Source organism: Prionailurus viverrinus, chromosome B3, assembly GCF_022837055.1.
Source record: "Prionailurus viverrinus isolate Anna chromosome B3, UM_Priviv_1.0, whole genome shotgun sequence".
Classification (NCBI taxonomy): domain Eukaryota; kingdom Metazoa; phylum Chordata; class Mammalia; order Carnivora; family Felidae; genus Prionailurus; species Prionailurus viverrinus.
The window spans coordinates 93851440-93875070 of NC_062566.1; the positions used below are offsets into that span (position 1 = coordinate 93851440).

Here is a 23631-nt window from a genome sequence, read left to right on the forward strand (position 1 = left end):
ATCACTGATTTCTACAAACACCATGGCCTGAGACCTAGCATCCCACAATCCTGCAGCAAGTGACACAGAGAGAGACCCATTGGCTCAGTTGTGATCACGTGACATTCGGCGTCCCATATTATTTTGTATGGCAAGACATCGCTCGTTTATCAATTTAAAATGTGTTAGAAATGTTTGCCTGTCTTGCAGAACACCTGCAGAACAAGTTACTCACAATCCAAGGTTTTACTGTGTTTGCATTTTGGAGAATTATATATGGAAAAGTGTAGAAAAGGCAACAATTTTTTAAAAAGTCTTCGTTTTCTGTGTTCTAGTGATTCCTACCATTACTATCTTAAGATCAAGTAGAGAGTTTGATAAAGGAGAGTGTGTATGTGTAAATCTAACACACACACACACACACACACACACACACACAGTTTCAAGTTGGGAAGATAAGATTTAACTTTTAAAATAATGGGAACTACAGTATGCTTGATAAATATGAAGACTAATAAGATGGCATTGGCAAATAATCTTCAACTTGTCTCAAAAAGAAAATTGGAACCATCTTTAAGACCCAGGTCAAATGCCACATTATACAAAAAGTCTTAAATGCCGATTTATTTTTTGACAAAGAGAGGGAGAAAGAGAGAGAGAGAGAGAGAGAGAGAGAGAGAACACGAGGATCTGAAACAGGCTCTGCGCTGACAGCAGAGAGCCAGATGTGGGGCTCAAACTCATGAACCACGAGATCATGATCTGAGCCAAAGTCAAACACTTAACCAACTGAGCCACCCAGGCACCCCTACACAAAAACTTTAACAGATCCTCCAGCTGGAACCAGTCTCTCTCCACCATGTTGCCAGTCTGCCCGGTGTTAGAGCTCTTTTGCCTATGACCATCTCAAATTAGACTGTGCGCCCATTGAGAGCATGGACTTTGTTTTGTTCATGTTTGTATCCCTCCAAGTACAGTGCGACACCCACAGTAGGTGATTGATAGGCATATGTTGAATTAAATTGAATGTTGGAAGCCTCTCTCAAAGAAGGGTATGCTATAATACTGGAAACCAGAATCCACATGCATTTTCAAAGGCTGGGAAGAGTTTAAGCTAACCATGTGAATTTATGGAACCACAATGAAAAAGTAGAATGTTAGTGTCTTTTGGCTAATCATAATTGATTAGATGACATTTTATTAATTTTAAGATATATGTCAAGAATATTAATTTATTGTTGCTTTACCAGATACTGAAAGTTTCTGTTCTAAGTTGCGCTTGTTAAAATGTAGCCATATAGAGATACTGAGAATTATATGGTAATACAAGGAAAAAGTAATTTGCAGAAGAGAGAATTCACTTAGCATTAGTTGCAGATAACTATCACATGAGTCTTTTTTATTAAATCTTCCTAAAAGCACTGCCTAGATAAAGGGCCACAGTAGAATGGAGATAAAGCAATTATACCTCCTTTTGGTGCCTCTATAATTCCAACTTTACAGATACTAGAAAATTAGTTAAGGGAAAGTGACACATATAATTTATTAGGTGACACTCTTGGTATTTGCATTGTTTAGACAGCATGTTAGTCCCTCTTTGGGGGATTATATGTGAAGTGTTCCCTCCATAACAGTCTAGGTCAAATATTGCCCCTAGATGTATTATTTGCCTATTTAATGTCTTTTGGTTCCAAAGTAACCCTTCTATATATTCTGTTCTGTTATGCGGGGGCCGCAATTCTGCAAATGATATTTTCAGAATCCATTCCAGTAAGGTTGGACCAACTGGAGACACAAGGAGGAGGATGGAGAGTGGAAAATGAAAAAAAAAAAAAAACTTTCTTTCCATTTCTCTGGCTCTTCCTTATCTCCCTAGCTTCAACTTCTTTTGCCCCTTCCAGAACCCGAATTATTCCACACCTTCAGAGGTACCAGCATCAGCCCAGCAGCTCCTCTTCTCGAGGTAGGAGCCCCAACTTCCTGGGACCCTTCCTCTGAGCTCCTGATGAGCCTGTGGCAGCCGGGCAGCAGCCCCTCCACAGAGGTCAGAGCGCCAGTCTTGTGGGTCTTCTCCTCTGAGTCGCCAGGTTCTAGTGATCCCAAACTGGCCCCTTTCGTTCCTCCAGCCCTTATTGGTAGTAATTGCTTCCTGCAGCGGTTGTTCCTGGTTCCCTTCGTGTCCTATTTCTGCTTTGTCAATCCTCCAACAAGTCCACGTATTAATTCTCTAGTAAAATGGTTAGTGTTGTTTTTTTTTTCTATTTTTTAAAAATGTTTATTCATTTTTAAGAGAGACAGAGAAGCAGAGCACAAGCAGGGGAGGGGCAGAGAGAGAGGGAGACAGAGTCCGAAGCAGGCTCCAGGCTCTGAGCTGTCAGCACAGTGCCCAACGTGGGGATTGAAGTCATGAACCGTGAGATCATGACCTGAGCCGAAGTCAGAAGCTTAACTGACTGAGCCACCCAGGCGCCCCTAGTGTTGTTTCTTGTTTTGTTGCCTAGACTCTGACTGATACATTTAGGCTTAATATTTTTAAATGATTTACTCCCAATACTGTCCTGTCTTTCAGAAAATTGGAAGGTATTTGCAATGTATCTGCATTTTTCAGGAGTAAGACTCTTAAGATTCAAAGAAAAATTTATTAGTTATACATGAGTGAGTTACTGCATCACTGATTCATAATGTTCGTTCTAGTGTCGTTCAATACAACAAATGTTTACTACCTACGTACTGTATGTCAGGAACTGTTAGGTGCTGGGGATGCAAATCTAAGTGTTACTGTTCCTTAGCCTTAAGAGAGAAAGGGATTCCCGGGCACCTGGGTGGCTGAGTCGGTTGAGCCTCCAAGTCTTGATTTTGGCTCAGGTCATGATCCCAGGATCATAGGATCGAGCTCCACGCTGGGCTCTGTGCCGGGCATGGTACCTGCTTGAGATCCTCTCTCTCCCTCTCCCCCTCTGCTCATCTCTCCCACTCTCGCTTTCCCTCTCTAAAATAAATTGTAAACAATTTAAAAAAACGAGAGAAAAGAATTCCTACTTATTATATGTAATAGGAGCTTTAATAAAGGATGCACAAGAGGTTGTGGGATCCTGGAGGAGAAGACTTTGTACTGCGCTTTAAGAAATTTAAGTGGATGCTGGTATTCACCGTGGGTTTTCAGAAACCATAAACAGAAATATATATTTGAAAGCTTGATATGGTCAGTGGTTTATATGGAGCAGTTACACGTCAAATGGTTGGGTTGCTCTGGCAGGTGCTCAAGGACTCAGATCACTGGATTCCTATGTCCCGTAGTTATCACAAATAATCACAGTGAAGTAACTAATCCAGGAAGATTTAGATTTGAGAAAAAAGACCAGGATGAAGTCATATATCTAAAGTTAAATGTTATATACATGGATAGATTTAATTTAGATTCAGAGTGTGCTAAATCTTAAACTTACCAAAATTACCGAGGGAAGAACTTGTGGGTGAGAATCGTAATGATTTAATGAACTATTTCACTCACACACGGGGAGTGGCTTGGGTTTTTTTTTTTAAGCTTCGCCACATGATGGTTTAGAACTACACAGGACATCTGTTGCTTTCACCAGCTCAGTATCCATTTGCCCTTTCGTTAAAAGCCCAGTATCTATTCCTTCTTCTGCTTTGGGTATCTGTCTCAGCGTGACTGTTGTTCAAGGCCCCTCACCCTCCATGGCCAAGCAGGTTCTGTCTTCCCTCAGAACCTCAATCTTGCCTGAACAGACACTGCAGAAGTGGATTTCTCCTGAGGCCCCAAGGGGCCGTTCACTGGCTCCTGCAGCCGGGTGTTCTCTGAGCCCAGTTCTACAGTTTTTTCTTCATAACAACCAAAGAAGAGCAGAGGAACCCTGATACAGGAGCTTAACTCTCAATTATGTTGATTTCAGATGCAGTTTCCTCTGACTAGAATACTCTTTACCTCCCATCATTACATTTCCAAATATTATATTTCCTTCAGAGATATGGATTGAAATGCACGCTCGTGTTGGTAGTTCCTCCTTTCTGACTTGCAGTATTTTGACTTGTGACTATACCGAAACTTACCCTTTCAACTGTAAATGGATTTTTGGGTTATTTCCAGTTTGGGGCAACAATGGATAATGTTGCTAGAAACAGTCATATAGCTTTTTGGTGAACACGTTTTTGAGGTGTACCCCTAGGATTGGAAATGCTGGCTTCTGAGCTTACGTGCCTGTTCAGCTTTAGTTTTTCCAAGTGATTGTACCAGTTTGCACTCCTACAAGCAGTACGTGAGTCCCTGTTGTTCCACACCCTCGTCAACACTTCATATTGTCTTCTTTCATTTTAGTCATTCTAGTGTGTGATAGCATTTAGTCACTCATGTGTGATAGTATTGTGCTGTGGTCTTATTTGGTAGTGGCGCTATTGTTTTCATTTGTATTTCTCTGGTAACTAATGACTTTGAATACCTCTTAAAGTGTTTCCTGACCCCTTGGATATGCTTTTTCTGTTTAGCTTTATTTAGGTACACTTAAAGTATAATAAAACGTACAAAAAATGTGCAAAGTGTACAAATTGTATTTGAAGTGTACAAATAAATGATTTTAATAAGTTTACAGTTGTGCAGCTATCATCAGGGTCTAATTTTAGAACATTCCCATCATCTCAGAAAGAAACCTCATGCTCACTCACAATCACTCTGTATTCTGAACCCCTGCCCTGTGCACCTGCCCCTAATCTACCTTCTGTCTCCATAGATTTATCTTTCCTGGGCATTTCATAGAAATGGAATCATTACAATATGTGATCTTTTGTGACTCGTTTCTTTTTCTTTCTTTTCTTTTAATGTTTATTTTTTGAGAGGAGAGAGAGCATGAGTGGGGGAAGGGCATACAGAGAGGGAGACACAGAATCTGAAGCAGGCTCCAGGCTCTGAGCTGTTAGCACAGAGCCTGATGCGGGGCTTGAACTCATGGACTGTGAGATGATGACCTGAGCCAAAGTCAGACACTCAACCAACTGAGCTGCCCAGGCACCCCCTGTGACTAGTTTCTTTTACTTAACATGTTCTTGAGGTTCATCTGCATTGTAGCATGTATCAGCATGTTGTTCCTTTTCATTGCTGAATAGTATTTCATTGCATGGATAGAACATACTTTGTTTACCCTTTTCCCAGTTGGCGAATATTTGGGTTGCTTCCACTTTTTGGCTGTTATGAATTCAGTTTTGGGCATTTGCATACAAGTTTTTATGTGCACGTTTTCTCTTGGGAAGATACCTCAGAGTGGAATTGCTGGGTCACGTAGCAAATCCATGCTTAACATTTTTAAGGAATTGCCAAACTGTTTTCCAAAGTGCTGCACCATTTTACATTGCCACTAGCAGTATAAATGCCTTGGCTTGTCCACAATCTCACCAATATTTGTTTTTGTCTGTCCTTTTCATTTTAGCCATTTTGGTCGTTGTGTAAAAGTACTGCATTGTTGTTTTAATTTGTATTCATCTGACCACCAAGGAAGTTGGATACATTTCCATATATTTATTGACTACTTGGATGTTACCTTTGGTAGAGTGCTTGTTCAAAATCTTTTGTCCATTCTTCTGTTGTGTTGTCTGCCTTTTTTGTTTTTAAAGATTTTTTAAGTAATCTCTACACCCAGTGTGGGGCTTGAACTCCCAACCCTGAGATCAAGAGTCATGGGCTGTATGGACTCAGCCAGACAGGTGCCCCTATCTGCCTTTTTCTTAATGATTTGTGGAAGTTCTTTGGGTCTTCTGGGTAGGTCTTTTGTGGGTATATGTAATGCAAGTCTCTTTTCCATTTTGTGGCTTGTCTTTTCCTTCTTGTAAAGGTGTCCTTAGATGAACAGAGTATTTTAATTAAGTCTATTTTACCAACTTTTCCTTTTATGGTCAAAGTCTTATTGTTCTGTTTGGGAAATCTTTGCTTATCCCAAGTTTGTGAAGATGTTTTATTTTAAAAGAATTATAGTTGTATATATTTTAGATTATTTACAGTCTATCTGGTATTTCTTTTTGTTGTGTGAGGTAGTGGTCAAGATTCCCTTGATATTCTGTTATTGTTTCAACATAATTTATTGAAAAGGCTATCCTTCACTCCAGGGCAGTATCTGTCAGAAAACAAGGTAAGTGTGGGTGTGTTTGTGGACTCACGATTATATTTCATTGTCTGTCTTCATGCCAATGTCACCCTATCTTAACTGCTATAGTAGCTTTATCATCTCTTGCAATCTGGTAGCCTAAGACTCCCAGGTTTGGTTTTTTTTCTTCAAGATTTTCTTAAGCTGGGGTACCTGGGTGGCTCAATCAGTTGAGTCTGACTCTTTGATTTTGGCTCAAATCATGATCCCAGGGTTGTGGGATTGAGCTCCTTGTCAGGCTGGCGCTGAGCATGGAGTCTGCTTAAAATTCTCCCTCTGCCTGTCTCCCCAGCTCCTGCTCTTTCTCTCTAAAAAACAAAACAAACAAACAAAAAAAAAAACCCCAAAAAGCTTGTTATGAGTATTCCTGACCCTTTGCATTTTATGTAATTTTAGAGTCAATTTGTCAATCTCCATAAAAGTATCTGCTGGAATCACACAGAATCTTTAAATCAAGTGGCAGCTTTACAATATCAAACCTAATTCATCAACATGGCGTCATCTGCCATTTACTTAGGTCTTCTTTAATTTCATTGAGGTTTTGTTAGTTTCAAGTATACAGAGCTTGCATCTCATTTTTCTTACATATTTGATAGTTTTCTGTATTGTAAATGGAATCCTAAAATTTCAGCTTCTCTTTATTACAGGTATACAGATGTGTTTAATGCTGGCAGTGCATCCAGCTGCTTTTCCAAATTCATGATTTCTAAGTTTTTTTGCAAATGGTATTTTTATTCCTTTCCAAATCTTTTAACCTTTTTTAAAAAATTTCTTTGTTTTCTAGGTTTAGGAAAGTGATTAGGATCTCTATAAATAACAAGTTGTGAGAATGAAAACACTTGACTTGCTCCTTTGTCAAGGTAGATTTTTTTTTTTTTTTTTGAGAGAGAGGTGGGGGGGAGAGAGAGGGAGAGGGAGGAGGGAGAAGTAGACAGAGAGGGAGGGAGAATCTTAAGCAGGCTCCATGCCCAGTGCAGAGCCTGACTCCAGGTGGGCGTGGGGCTTGATCTCATGGCTCTGAGACCATGACCTGAGACAAAACCAAGAGTTGGATGCTTAACTGACTGAGCCACCCAGGTGCCCCACATAAGCTATTTCTTGATTTTTTTTTAAAAGTGTTTATTTATTTTGAGAAGACAGAGACTTCAAGCAGGGGAGGGGCAGGGAGAGAAAGAATCCCAAGCAGGCTCTATGCTGCCAGCACAGAGCCTGATGCAGGGCTTGAACTCGAATTGAACTGTGAGCTCATGACCTGAGCTGCAAACCAAGAGTCAGATGCTTTACTGACTGAGCCACCCAGGTGACCCATCTATTTCTTGATATTTAATATTTAGGTATTATCCATTGATTTCCTACTATGGAAGATGAGGATCTAGATATTTTTCTACCTTATATCCATAACACCATGTCCTCTCCCACTACAAGTATGCTGTAACTTTGATTAGATTCATATTTGCTGTTAACAAGGCTATGTCATTCAAACACTGGACATCGTTTATTTTTCTTTTCTATACACCATTTTGCTTTCCTGGAGTTAATTAACTGCCAGTTTTTGTTTGTTTTTTGGGGGGAGGTCAGATTTCAGTTTTTGATTAAAAACAATTTTTTTTAATGCTTTTATTTTTGAGAGACAGAGAGAGAACGAGCAGGGGAGGGAGACACAGAATCCAAAGCAGGCTCCAGGCTGCAAGCTGTCAGCACAGAGCTCAGCGCGGGACTTGAACCCACAAGCTGGGAGATCATGACCTGAGTCAAAGTTGAACACTTAACTGACTGAGCCACACAGGCACTCCAGTCTTTCATAAGTTTTTGCTTAGAAACAATACCATCACTGATTGAAAGACCTTGAGGACCTTGAGAAACATCCCCTCCACCCACCTCTGATTTTAGAGGTGGTGGATAGTTCTAAATAGGCTCAGATTTATTGCCTGCTCTTTCAGCTGTCTGCTTCAGGGCCTTCTCTGCCACTTAAGGAGCCTCCCTGGCCAGATGCACACAGTACACTTCAGGGGAGCATGCCCGTAATGCCCCAGCAACAACTCAACCATGAGTGGGAGTCTGTAGATAAATGCCCCAGGCACTTGTCTTTCAGAAGACCATCATGGGAGCTATCGCACAGCTTCTCAAAAGACCTGGTAGAATCAAGCTGCCATTGTCTACACAGCAAGGACTTCAATAATGCACCCTTATGTCAACATTTCCCACCTCTCCATCTCAATATTCTAAGTCCCTCACTCCCATTTTCTGGGGTCTCCAAAGAAAATGATCTCTCAGTTCTTTTCTCAGTCTGTTTTAGGAGGAATCTCTTGCTCTTTGCTAGGTGTCTAACTCTTAAGATACTGAGATGCATCAAGTATTTTATCAGTTTAATCTTTCTCAGTCTCTCCAGGAGTTTCTAGTATGCTGGTATGCTCTCTACGCCTGGTGTAGTGTCATCCTTGGATACCCCATCACCATCTACCAGGGATTTCCATCTCCCTCCTGTGTGGAAACCCATTTTCTGCATCTAATGTCTTCATTTTGCTTAATTTATGCCCTTATTTTTATGAAGCACATCTTCTAGTAGCTTCCTGAGAAAGGCTATATGGGAGGTACAGTTTTTGAGAGCTTGTACCACCAAAAATGTCTTAATTTTTACCCTTAGGTTTGATTAATAATGTATTTGGATCCAGAAGTTTGGGTTGGAAATTTCTTTCCGAATTTTGAAGGCACTGCTTCTGGTGAAATTTGAAGCTATCCTGATTCTTATTCCTTGATGTAGGACTTTCCCCTTTCCTTTGGAAACACAGATCTTCTCTTTGGCTCCCATGTCTCTGAAATTTCACAATGATGTGCTTTGGTACAGATTTTTTAAATCTATTGTGTCTTTTCAATCTGGGATCTGAAGTTCTTCAGTACTGGAAAAACTTCTTGAAATACTCTACTGATTTCTTCTTTGTTGTTTTTTTTTTTTGGATAACGGGCCTCCCCGGCTATTAGTCTTAACTCCCCCCCCCCTTCCCCCAATGTTTCCATTTCTTTTTATTTTCTGAGAAATTTCTTCAATTTTATATTCCAAAGCTTCTACTGAATTATTCAGCTATGCTATCATATTTTCTAAGAGCTTTTTATTTTCTGAAAGCTCCTTTTTTAGTATTCTACTCTTGACTCATACTTGCAACATCTTTCAGAATATATATTTTTTCTTTTGACATTATCCTGCATAGTCTGTTGCCTCTAAGTGCTTCTTTCCCATAACTGTTTTCTCCCTTTTATGTTACAGGTTTTCCTCAGGTATTTCATGTGTCTTGGTTGTTTAAAAATTATTAATATCATAGGACTATAAGGCTAACTGCAAGGTCTGGATGCATGGAGTGGAGGGCATGTTAACTATGATTTTCATGTCAGGATCTATTTAGGTCTTTCCACTTGAACTGGCCAGAATGCACAGAGAAGACTTCCAATACTGTTGGGGTGGGAAGGTCTGGCTGCCAGGATTCAGTGAGAGGAGGGCATTGGTCTTTGTATCCAGTATGTATGTAAATATTTCGTTTTGAGTAGGGTCCCCTGCCATCTATTGTATCCAGTGTCCTTCAGTCCAGGGGCCCCATTTAACATACCCAAAATAAACAGGCACACACTTGCTGAAATCATATCGATGTGCATTTTAAAAGAAAATTTACTTTATATTTTATTTGCATAACATTTTATTGTTTGCGTATTGCATAGTGAAAAGAACAGAGTCACAAGACTCACGGTCTGGCTCAACCACCAACTTGCTGTGTGAATTGGGTAAGTCTCTTAACTTTGCTAAACGCTTATTTCCTCATCTGGAAAATGGAGATGATAACACTCCCTATTTTACAGAGCTGGTAAAGACTGAATGAGATCGTTCTACTGTTTTCTTCTCAAGTAACTGCTGAAGTAATCTATAGTTTGCTATTGCTAGCCTCCTGTTCATGATCTCAATGCTAGCTGTTCTCAGTAAATGTGTTAGGACAACAGGTACCAACGTGACACTTCAACTCTGAGTACTAACAATAGCAAAAGAGAAGCAAACTCAAAAATGGCCCTATCCTTTCTTATTTTCAGAATACTGGTTTTTATAATACTTATTTATACTATCCCATCAGGAATTCAATTTCATTTAAATATTTTTTTTCTTAAACCTACTCAAAATGAATACCTACATATGTGAAAAAACCCAAGATTACACATGTAGCTGCTTTACAGTTTCCCCTGTGGTACAGTATAAGTAAAATACATATCATGGGCAGTTAAATACATCCCCCCTTACATTCGGGATGATAATATATATGAATATTAATTTATTATGCATTATCCCTAATGTAAAAAAAAAATCACAGGTATATTATACTGCTTGTCGAGAATACATACACATGGTAGTCACATCTAGACATACATACCCCTTTAACAATCCTTCAGCCATTATCAGTATCTTCTGTATGACCCCCTGCAACTATCTATAATTGAAAACACAAAACTCCCTTTTAAGGCGATTCTGGATGATACTGTATTATAAAATACTTGTATTAAGTAAAACTGCATGTATGTACTGAACCCAAACACTCTGCCTTTAACCCCTCAAAGTACTACTCTTGGAAGGTAAACAAAATTTTTATACATTATAAAAAAAATTAAGCTGCTCTGAAACCCTCCTCTGCTAAAAGTTACATACATTACACCACTCCAGCAAGAGATTAATAAATAAGGATTAAATATTCTATTTTACAAAAACATACAGAATGGCCAATGTAAAAGTGAAAGGCTTCTTTGATAATTTCTTTATCAAATTATGTTCATTAAGAAGGAATCAAACATGGTATAAAACAAGAAAACTGTCACTAAATTTATCTTTCTGAAGATAATCACGTGAGCTGTTATCTAAAAATATCATGGCACCCTTGTTACAAACATTATTTTTTTTAAAAAGACTGTGTTTCCTGGAACTAGAGGACTATTTGTCTCATAGCTTTTATTAAGCAAACTTGATATAACCACCACACAGTGGCAAGATAGAATCGCTGTTTCCAGCTACAGAAATATTGAATTCCACCTTAAAGTACAGATCACTTGAGATAGAACCCATTAAGAGCTAAAGTAAATCCTAGTGTAGTTTGTACTGAACTTAAGAGAGTTTTGCTTTCAATGGAGTATACTCATTTTCCTGTCACTGGAGATAGTTTTGGTGTTTAGTAACTATTCTCATGTCCAGCCAAGATGTACAGATTGCTGTGTGCAGTAGGATTTTCTGTTGGCCTACTTTCCAAAACGACAACCCTGCAATTAAACCAAAACAAAAGACTTAAGAGTGAGGACAGAGATTGCATGCTTCATTCAAATACTGATATCAAATCGTGAAAGAGTATCACTGTTCAAAAAGATCACAGGTGCACTGTCAAATTCTGCTCTACACATTATAGCTTAAAAACAAAACTAAGGATTGATGAATTTATGAATATGAAATATTGAAAACATTTCAGGATAGTCTCATCTTATTCCAACTAAAATCAAATTTGCTTATTTATATATGCCAATAGAAGGTAAAATAAAGCTTTTAGAATACAGCTGATTCTAGAACAACATGAGGGTTCGGGGCACTGACGCCCTGCACAGTTGAAAATCCATGCATAACTTTTAACTCCCCCCAAACTTAACTATTAATAACCTACTGGCGACTGGAAACCTTACCGATTAAACATAAACAGTTGACTGACACATATTTTGTATGTTATATGCATTATATACTATATTCTTACAATAATGTAAGCTGCAGAAAAAAGTTATTAAGAAAATCATGAGAGAAAATACATTTACAGTACTGAACTCTATTGAAAAAAGTCTGCATACAAGTGGACCCATGCAGTTCCAACCTGTGTTGTTCAAGGGTCAATGATATATACAACGAGAAGGGAATGAATGAGAATAAAACAGGATTCTACGAGATGCTCATCCAAATAGTGATTCTGTGACTAGCCTGAATTTGAAGAGCAGAGGTTCTTAATCCTTGCCTCAGGACTGATGCATATTACAGTGGCCAATTTTGTTGCACTAACAACTTTTGGTGGGAAGACAGGAAGGGAAGGGGACTTTATTAGTTGCACAGGTAGACAATATGGACTTTGGAGAACAAAAACTACTAATTTTTTCCTAAGACGGCAGTTTTGGAACTTATCTTTCACTCTGATCGCAGAGACCACATAATTCCTTCTAATTTAGACTGACCAGAAATGGAGCCGAATATTTTCTGATATAAAAGCAAATGTCAGGAGGTGCATATCCTGCTGGGTTTATGCAGTAATAGTTAATGGAAGGTAACAAACCAGGAACAAATGATGAAAACAAAAGGGGTCTGAAATATGTCATGGTACTAGGGACATAAACACGCTTTGTCTTGGCTGAATGTAACTATCTCTAGAAACACGATCTTCACATTGACAAAAAGATCGCTTAATCGACTAATTCTTCTCTCTCTCAATAAATGTACAGGGATATTTTTTTTTATTTTTTTTTTTAATGTTTATTTATTTTTGAGAGACAGAGACAGAGAGTGAGCAGGGGAGGGGCAGAGAGAGAGAGAGAAAGACACAGAATCTGAAGAGGCTCCAGGCTCTGAGCTGGCAGCACAGAGCCTGACGCGGGGCTCAAACTCACAAGCCGTGAGATCATGACCTGAGCTGAAGTCAGATGCTTAACCGACTGAGCCACCCAGGCGCCCCGATACAGGGTTATTTCTCAGAGTTGCTGAGCCTTCTAAGAATTTTGTTTGAAACACAGTTATAGGCTGATATTAGAATTAAGAACACAACCACTAAATTCCTTTGGTAATGAAATTAAAACAACCAAACTATTACCTGTCTGATCCCAATAAGCGGAAAACTCTTGTTTCGTCTGAAATTTCCTGGGTAACCTATGAAAGAAAGTATCAGTAATACCTTTATCCCCATATTATTTAAATCATAATTTAAAAGCCACTTAGAACCATTATTAAAGAGATGGATAATTTTTGATAGGCTCAATTCCTCAAGTGAAATAAATTTTCATAAGTTTTTTTGACTGCCTTAATGGTAGAAATAAACCAGTATTTATGGAACATGTGGTATGGGTCAGGTACTTTCCTTAGAATAACTCTTTGTGATATATATTATAATCCCCATATTATTGGGGAAAAAACCACTACGGCTCAGAGAAGTTGAATAACTTGCTTAAGACCATCTAACTGGCAGACCCAAGATTTGAATACAGGTTTGCTGGACTGCAGAGCCCCTACTCTTCCCTTTGTGTCAGTGCAGATGCTCACGGTGGCCCCACAGGCCCCTGAGTTCCACAGAGTTGTGGTGGGCACTTCCATGTGCTAGTGTCTTACATCAGTATTATCTATGGTATTCCTTTGCTCTGTTTTCTCCAAAGCTGCAGAAGGTACACTCACACATGCACAGGTATGATTCCCAAATGTGGGGAGTTTATACCCTTGGGAGTAACCCTTACTCAAGAGGGACAGCAGTTGGTGTATAAAGGCACCAGCCTCCCCACCTTCAAATGAGTCTATTTTGAGGTGTGCTCTATACCCTTCCTCAGTGGTCCCTTTGGGATTAAGCCCTGGTTGCCCATAGTGGGAACCAGTTTATTAATGTGCTCTTTAATGGCTTTTCCCCCTCTCCATCTTATACTCTGCACTCCATCACTTGTTTTCTGGGATCTACTACCAATAAACTACCTGCACTTGATTCCTTGTCTTAGGGTCAAGCTTTTGGAGGAATCCAAACTATAAAAGTGTGGATATAAAATAAGTATAAAAACAGTCTGTTATCAATGAACTTGTAGTCTAGCTGGGAAGACAGGATTAGTAAACTTGAAGTGGGAAATTAATGAGGTGCTATACCACATGGAGCTGATTTTCAGAGAGTAAGTCCAGAAATGTGCCAATCACTGTGGACTGGAATGGTTGAATATTACTTTATAAATATAATAGCTAGGCCCAAATTGAAGGATGAGAACACAAAGAGGTAAGCAAAATGAGTTTAAAAAAAGGAAATACAATTTGTACTTAATATAGTGAACATCAAGTATTTTCTGCAGATTTCCAACCACAGGAGTGGCACACTGTAAAAAGGATCTAGGGACAATTAATTTTATGGCAGTAAGTAGGGCTACAGGTTTCATTAAATGCAGGGGTCTGGTGACATTTAGTGACGTGAGTAAGTAAACTGACATATTCAAAGACAGCTGATTTATGTCATTTTCTCTTGGAAGCATTCTAATCCCATGTTCATGGAAAAGGTACAAATAATCAGTTACATATATACAAGAGCAAGGATAAAACTACAGATAATTCAAGTAGAAGACTTAGCTTTAAAATAAGTCCACACATGTGTGAGACTATAGTGTAAAAGACACGAGTGGGAAATGGTACATGTTAGCTAACTATTAGGATTCATCTCTCAAGGTGAATTCTGAGTCCCATCTCTTGCATGAAATGTAGCCTGATTATCTTAGCTAGAAGTGATTTTTGGAAACCCTTAAAATCCAGACTCTACCATTTAACTAGCGACTTAACTCTGGGCAAGTTACTTAACCAGTCTGTGCCTGTAAAAAAGAAAAAAAAATGGGAATATGAATAGGACCTAACCCATTTAATTATTAGCCTTAAATATAAGCTAATATTTGTAAAGTGCCTGAAGCACAGATGTTATAAAGGTTTGATATTATTTATAACACTTCATTATACCTTACAGTGCTATAATAATAGTGTCTTGTATGTAGTTGGTACTCAATAAGTATCTACTAAATGAGTGAATTTTCTTAGATTTTTTTTCTTAGTCCTGTGATCTAATACATATTAATTTAGAATTTTAAGTGTAATATTAAAAATAAGCTACACATTTATAGAGTATGGAAAAGGCTTATTAAATTTAGAGAAGTATAAGCAATCCTGGCAACCACATTTACAAATGACAGATGAGAGGACTGGAAGTGTGCAAACTCATGTTTGACAATTCCTTGTGGCCACAGAAGAATCATACAATGAGTAAGAAACTGAACATTATCTGAAAGGAAAATACTGGCAATTTTGCTCTACCAGTTCATAGCATTAAAGGCACTAAACATGGTAATGTGGGTCCAGAAAGAAAATTCATCAAATGAATGTAAGAAATCTTACCTCATCTGACTTGAAGCTTTTACCCTGCATTCCATGTTTCCAGAAAGCCAACACACTATCTTGAAGGCATACTAAAAAAGATTAGAGAGAACTGAAACTAAAATAAAGCACAGAGTAATTCATTATACATTTTCTTTAACTTTTTAATAAATACTAATGTAAAGCTCTCCCCAAGTGCTTGGTGCAAGATCCCACTGTCTAGACCATCTGTTCCCAACATGTTTGTGGCCAAGCCATGCCTAAGCTCAAATAATTTATTGAGGCAGGGTCATGAAAGCTTTCAAAGACATATGTAACAGGCATTCGTTTAGACATAGGCTAACTTCTGATGAGCTGGATATCAACATATTAATTTCTCTTTCATATACTATCTTTTGTCTTAGGTGAATAAAATAATAAAACACACATAATTTTTTTTTTGGATCAAAAACATGGTTACTTAAATACTGTTATATATTTAGAATAGCTAAAAGGAAGCATCTTTTTATTTATACTCACATTCTCCCTATTACAACATTTATTTGAAAAAATAAACCTTACAATCCAAAATGTAACCACACACTGAATATTTATGATCTGTGAGCCAATTCTTACTGGGAGGGTCTACCAGTTAGAGTAGTCACTGCTGTCACACGGAGCCCCTGTGCCTCTGCCCTGGATTTGTAGGCCCCACTGTCCTTATGACACTTCACAGCCAAGCATGCCCACCTTCCCAGTGGCTTTGGATTCAGGAGTGACCATGACCCCAAAGTATGGCCACATGGCATGCTTCAGCCCCTCCTGCTCCTCACCCATCTCCCATGTTCCCCTGGTGTGGCCTGAAGGTCTCTGGGGGGAGACCTGTTCCTGCTGTGCCTTATCCATCTCTATGTTCTGCCTGGTTTCCTTTTTTTTTTTTTTTTTTTTAATTTTTTTTAACGTTTATTTATTTTTGAGACAGAGAGAGACAACGCATGAACGGGGGAGGGTCAGGGAGAGGGAGACACAGAATCTGAAACAGGCTCCAGGCTCTGAGCTGTCAGCACAGAGCCTGATGCGGGGCTCGAACTCACAGACCGCGAGATCATGACCTGAGCCGAAGTCGGCCGCTTAACCGACTGAGCCACCCAGGCGCCCCATGTTCTGCCTGGTTTCAAGCACAGGCCTGGGCCCACTGAGGCACCTTTATGGGGTAACTTAGAGGTTCAGAAACAGAGGAGGCAGGCTCCACAATTGTGGGGAAGGGGAGCAGGGCCTCTGGGCCCTTCCTGGAGGAGGCTGCAGTGATGAAACTACAGTCAGTGAGGGAGGGAGGAAGGAAGGAAGAATGAGGGAGAGAACCCATTTGATTGTTGGAGAGTTAGCCATATGCCCTACACCAGTGAAGGTAATGGGAGAATGTGATTGAAGCATTTTATTTCTTTTTAAAACAAATTTTTTTTTCAACGTTTTTTATTTATTTTTGGGACAGAGCGAGACAGAGCATGAACGGGGGAGGGGCAGAGAGAGAGGGAGACACAGAATCGGAAACAGGCTCCAGGCTCTAAGCCATCAGCCCAGAGCCCGACGCGGGGCTCGAACCCACGGACCGTGAGATCGTGACCTGGCTGAAGTCGGACGCTTAACCGACTGCGCCACCCAGGCGCCCCATGAAGCATTTTATTTCTTACTAGAACATGGAGTCTGTAAAAAGTTAATGTAAAAATGTTCTGGGTTAAGTTAGCTCACTGAAAATAAAAGTATCTTACATAACAAATCACACAAGTTTCACTAACTGTGACAAATAAAAAACCCAGTTACTGGTTTTATTTTTAAAAAGTGATTTAAAGGGACTCTTTTTCTTTACCCAGCAGGATCCTTGTAATTATTTCAAAGTTCACTAGCAAGGAGGGATGATAGCTTAAGAGAACCAAACTTTTGTGTAACAATTAAAATTCTCTAAAAAAATGTGGCATGTATAAAAAAGTTTAGGTAGCAGAATGTTTCAGTTAAAATGAAAAGGAACTAAAGATCTGTATGTCAGAATCCCTACTGAAAATATTAAATCTTAGAAATTGGTATGCAGTATCCAGCACATAAAGGAGTAAAAGAAGAAACTAGTTCCAACATCCCTTCTGTCCTACCATCTACAGAAAGTTCAGGTTTCCTGCTTCAATAAATTAAAATTTCCAACTGCAAGCAAATTACTTTTATGTAAGATATTTACACAGTGGGATGAACATACTTTGCGACAGGGCAAAATTCCAGTTAAGAAACCATTAAAATACTTAGGATAAAAACTTTCTAAATAATGAGAAACATTTAACATTTAATGAGAAACATGCATTTTTTATGGTCCAAATTGCCAACTTTGTTTTAACTATTTTTGACCTACAGTAGAGTCATATCATAAATTGTTCAAAATATTCCCAGCCATGGTATTTTTTTCCCCTAAGTTCTATCATCCCTGGGGAAAATATTTACTGACAAATAACCAATGAGGATGCAAACAATAATAAAATGTAATAATTTTTATCATAAAACCAATGAGTAATTACACAGAGTGAAACACTCATTGAAAAGGAAGCAAATTAAAATGGCATATTAGTTTCCGAGTCCCGTGGGAAACTAGTTATTTATATATAAATAGACCTAAAAGCAATAACCATCAGCACACCCCATCTTACATGGCAAAGAATTACAGCATATCTAACACCATTAATCACATCACACAAATACCTTTATGATTTGGAAAAAACTGGGAGAAGTACTTAATTCACTTCATGCAGCAAAGGGAACAATGAACAGAAATTTAAAAAAATGATTTCAAGTTTTAAATACCCAGGAAATAACAATAAAAGATTATGATCTAGACCTGCACTGCCCAATACAACACAGCGACTAGCTACATGTGGCTATTAACATTAAAAACACATTAAAATTTACAAAATTAAAATGTAGCACTAGCCATGTTTCAAGTACCCAACAGGTACGGCTAATGACTACTATATTTAAGAGCACACAGAACATTTCTCTATCACTGAAACTTCTGTGAGACAGTGCTGGTCTAGACAATCCTAAGTAAGGAATGAACAAAAAGTCAAGTATTCTGAACACATTATTAAAAAAGGAGGCTTGGGCAAAATAGTTGTAGGGGAATAAACTTCCAGTTATAAAACAAAGAAGTCACAGGGATGTAATGTACAGTATAAGGAATAGAGTCAACAATGCTGTAATAACTTTGTATGGTGACAGATGGCAACCAGATTTATTGTGGGGATCATTTCATAATATATAAAAATATCAGATGACTATGATGTATACCTCAAACAGGATATTGTATGTCAATTATACTTAAGTTAAAGAAATAATAAGGGAGACTTACCTACAGATTCAATGCGAAAATCAAAACTTAGCTCAGAGGCCAGTTTCTTACTTGATTTTAGTTTTCCTTGTAGATTTACTATTTTTACAAATTCTTAAAAAAAAGAAAAAGCAAGTCAAAACTGGAAATGAAAATCTGCTAAAATAAATGTAACTTGATATGTGGATTCTACTTGGATATAGAACAAACAGTCTTAATTAAGTTCAGCTATTTATCATGATTCAAGCATGACTGGTGAAAACTGTCATTATGTTTTATAAGATATAAAAGTACCATTTAGTAAATGGCAATTTCACTGCTATTTTTTTTTTTCATTTAGGATATATGGAACACTTACACCCTCAATTTTTAAAAAGCATGATATTTCAAAGTGTCTACTTGGTGTCCAAGTACTCAGCAATCAGTAGAATTTTTCCCTTACACATTATATAACATATGATATGTAATATTTGCAGTAATTCATAACTTTAGTATGTGAATAGTATTCTACAGAGGCATACAGGGGCAAAAAATAGTACTTTTCAAGGGTCATAATTTCTTATAAGTAAACTCTGGGATGGTGAGTATACACAAATCTATTTTTCATCTATTTGTTTTTTAATTTAACCATCTTTAGCTCTGACTTGGAAGACATCTGTTCTGTGTATTACTTTCTTATCTGTCTACTATGATTTGTGATTATAGGCCTGTCTCCACTGTTGCTTACTGAAACTGACTTATACTGTATAGTTGGCAACTCATTTTAAACGTCTTACTCTACTCCCTTTTAAAAACCTCAAGAAAGTCAACTTTCCATTTACCTTGAATAATTGGGATATGGAGGGCCTAGCTAATCAAAGCTTTTAAAAACATTTTTGATAAGATATATAAAATATAAATATATTTTGATAAAATATATAAAATGCAAAATGAAAACTAAGCACAATTTATTTTCCTTAGATGACTCAGGAGGTTTTTAGGGATTTCAACATTAAAGGATCAATATTATTAAAATTAAATTCTGATTATTTGCTTAATCAGTACTGAACTTCCCACTCGGTTAGATAAAAAAGAATTTCTTAAATACACTTTAAGGTAACAGAACACTCCAATCTTACCAACATTCAAAGAATCAAAAATACTTAAAGGAAGGATGATGGGTGAATGAAACACTTTGGGTTTGTTCACTTGTCTATAATATGAGATGGTCTTTATGATGCCCAAGGGAAATCCACTAAGGAACTCTTTAGAGAACAGAAGTTAGGACAAAAATACAGGCAAATTAAGTAGTAGAGCAATTTTTAAAATTACCCTGAACACCTATGGGCAGGTCCAGTAATTGAAAAAACATTGGGATGGACAAAACATAGCAAAGATTGCCAAGTTTCAAGTATAATTCTAAGTCTTGGTGAATTTCACCTTGCACAATGTACTGCATAAAAAAAATAAGGTGAGTTTTTAAGAACCAGACTGCTTCATTTGAAAACTGAAATAATTTCTGTTGTTGAAGTTTTTTCTGCTTCTCTATTGCTTATAGTACAACACACATCTATCAATAACATCTCTCCCTGCATCAAAAGAATCACAACTAGCAGGTGAGGATGTCAAATCTTTCTGTACATTACACTGTCACTTCTACATGATTCTAAAAGTTCATGCTATATGACAAAGTGACCATACTAGTATAACCTTCTATTTTTTCCAATTATAATGAGGTAGGAAAAAACCCTCAGAATAGTTTTATACAGAATTTACACATAATAGTTTTATACAAAATTTTACTCCGTGGTAATGGCAAACTATCTAGTATGTTTCCAAGTAGCCAAACAAAATAAAGAAAAAGTCACAGAGAGTAGTATTAACAAACCAATTAATTACAATATCTGTAGCCAATTTAGGATTTTCATCAATAAAACAAAACCACTTAAGGTGGAAAAGTAAAAATCTTGAATTACAGCTTAATAGAATCAATTCCATGAAAAGATCTGTTAAGCAGTATACTCAGAATAAACTTTAAGATAGTACTTACTATCTAAACACACTAAAACAGTATCTCTCTCCAACTGTGTTACATGAATGGAATCCAGCTGTTGGCTGCCTTAGAAGGGGTAAAAACAACAACAACAACAACAGGGTTACCATTACACAACAGGCTTTAAAAACCAAAGCTTAGAAAAGCAACACAAATTCTTATTTTCTTCTGTGATTTAAAACTAGTCTTTGAAATTTAACACAGAAATTGTATTTTGTAATTATGTTATCTCTAAGAAAAATTTATGTAGGTCAACTTAGAAAAGAACTTAAAATGCTAAGCATGGCTAAAGGAGCTGAGAAAAGCTCAAGTTTACATTTAACTAATACCTCAGCTAGTTCTAGAAAGATGTTACAAACATAAATTGAAGCCAATGGTAAATATGGGGAAGAAAGTAAATGCATGCTATACAATGACTAGATTTTGCTGTGTATTTTATAGTAGGCAATGGGAGGACGGAAACAAGCTCATCAGTTAGGTGATCACAGCATCTGAGATAAAAATAAGGCAGTAATTCAGAAAAAGCAAAAAAGATTAATGAAACTATGATCAAAGAGAAACGTTCCTGGTGTTGGGGTGTGTGCATGTGTAAGTAGGACTTCCTTTATTAAGAGGACACAGTAATATAATGAACAATACTGTCAACAACATCTTTGAAGGAAGCAACTTTCAGAACTTTGCTGATATTCACAGGGCCTCTCTGCTAACAGATGTGATGACATTTTTGTAAAACATTTTGGTAAAATAATTCATTTTAGGCACTCAGATTGCTTGAATGGTCTAGCTAAATTGAAGAAAAGATTTTAGATAATTTAGGGCAGTCATTTTTAATTACATCTCTTTGGGAAGCCCATGGATCCTCTCCCTACAAACTGCACATCTGACACAACCACAAAATTTTGTATATTATTTTGGGGTGTTTTGGACCTTCCAAAGCCCATTCAAAGACAAGAATTTAAACTGAAATTAAAAAATAAACTGTTGGTTCCTCAGGCAACACTCCAAAAAATAGTTTTTCTCAACAAATCTATATATATGCTTTTATTCAGCAAATATTTACTTAGTGCTGATAACAGGCTAAAGACCATCCTTGGAGATAAAGATACTACAATAATAAATCAGACTAAAACTGAAGACAGTCTTAGAACAGGAGTTCATTTTAACTGTTACAACTGTTGCCAATTCAAGGCCTGACCTCAAAAATGAAGACAGACGGGAGGTAGATTAACAATCATTTGCAAAAATGGAGAAGCCTACGTAATATAAGGACAACCATTGCTAGCGGGTGATGTGAATGATTAACCTTAAGCAGAGTGCAAGCTCTCTCTCAGAAAGTAATTTTGGGTATGCCTTAATTTTAGCGTAGACAATGTTAAAAGTGGGTAGAATAGTACCCTCAAGCATTAAAAAACCAAACAGCAACAACAACAAAAACCCTCAACCCCCCCCTCCACTCACAAATTCAAAAGAGGACTAATTAAATGTCTACCCCTGAGCAATGCAACTTAATATATCAAATAGAAGCAAGTGGATGCAAACACATATTAAATAATTGTATGAAATGACTTGCTCTATACTATTATCATATACTAACCAGTAGGAAAAAAAAAAGTTAGGGCTATCTGCCAAAAATGATCTTGGTTTTTAAATAAACTGATCTTTAACCCATCTTTTTACAGTAACTACACAATAGAAACATGTTTCTATTTGGGCTGCTTATATTTCAGGATAACAAAACAACGTCATTTGTATCTGTCAGCTGTGCAGGAAGGGATGCATCTAACTCAACCAAAAGCATTAAACAATTAAGTTAAAGAAGGGGTGGAGTGTAGGTGGGGTGGGACGGCACAGAATACAATCTTATTTTACTGTAAATTATGACTTGGTCCATAAAGAAAGTGATTATAGTCACGTGCATGCTGGAACTGGCTTGAACTGGGTTGTTAAATTTGCAGGAATTTTGTGAGCCACATGACATCAGGTTGGTAGTTTGAAATATTCCCTTGGTGGGAGTATTTATACCACAGAATTGGCAACTATTACAAGCCAGGCTTCTCTGCACCCCAAGTGCCTGTTGTTAAACATTTATTAGGACACCACTGGTTCATGTTGATTCTTATTCTCAAAGTGACATTAGTGTGGTTCTACAATAACTTCAATAGCTGGGTTGTATAAAGAATTCTTGCAATTTGGCCTTACAAATGAGCAAAAGCCAAAGATATTTAATAAGAATCATCAAACTTGATACTTGTAACAAACTTCTTCATAAGGTAATAGAGGATATTATGTGGTAAGTAATGAAATAGTTATGACTGAAGCTTGCTTGACTTCACATGTAAAAAAAAAGATGATAAATACAGGGTTACGGATGATCAAATAATATATTAGCACAAAAAAAGGTAAAAGATTCCCTTCATTTCACTTACTATGCAGATTTAAAAAATAAATTCTTGGTTGATTTGTTCCAACTTTAAAATTTAAGAATCAGCTTCCCAACCTTTTTAGAGCTTTCACTGAGACATATTTGATAAAATCCTAGGCAAACGAATCATTCTAAGAAAGTCCAAGAGCTATTTCCCTGTATCTTTAAATGGTAAAGCTTGGAGGTCACACCTGAGAAGCTTCTAGTCAAGTCTGAAAAGCACTTGAACATAATGATTCTAGGAAGTGTGTGTGGGGGGAAACTGATAGGAACCAAGCTAAATCTCTTTGCTTGAGAAGCTGATAACATTTGAAAAATACCGTAGAAAACTTATTTATTAAGTTCAAAAATTAAGTGGTAACATTTTAAGGTCTTTATATGTCAGGAATCATTAAACTTTGCCTTGGTAAAATAATCTGTATCAATTGCCTCAGGCAAATAGAGATCATAAACTATTATATACATGTTCCTCTGGGCTTACTTGGGAAACTATGTTGACGCTCTGAACCAGCCCATGCTAACTGAGCTTATTCTGATTCTTTTACATGCAAAAGCATCAATGTTTTA

The 23631-nt window shown here is 37.4% G+C and overlaps 1 protein-coding gene across 3 annotated transcripts in view; it reads right to left on the reverse strand.

Moving 5' to 3' along the window:
- Positions 1-9752: 9752 nt before the first annotated feature.
- MAP4K5 (mitogen-activated protein kinase kinase kinase kinase 5) overlaps positions 9753-23631 on the reverse strand; it is a 113581-nt gene continuing 99702 nt past the window's right edge. For all 3 annotated transcript variants that reach the window (XM_047861725.1, XM_047861724.1, XM_047861723.1), the window contains 5 exons: positions 20640-20708; positions 18632-18724; positions 15289-15359; positions 12983-13038; positions 9753-11408 (listed from right to left, as the gene is read on the reverse strand). In XM_047861725.1, the coding sequence (XP_047717681.1) occupies positions 11321-11408; positions 12983-13038; positions 15289-15359; positions 18632-18724; positions 20640-20708 (377 nt within the window). In that variant the 3' untranslated portion in view covers positions 9753-11320. The remainder of the gene's footprint in view (positions 11409-12982; positions 13039-15288; positions 15360-18631; positions 18725-20639; positions 20709-23631) is intronic.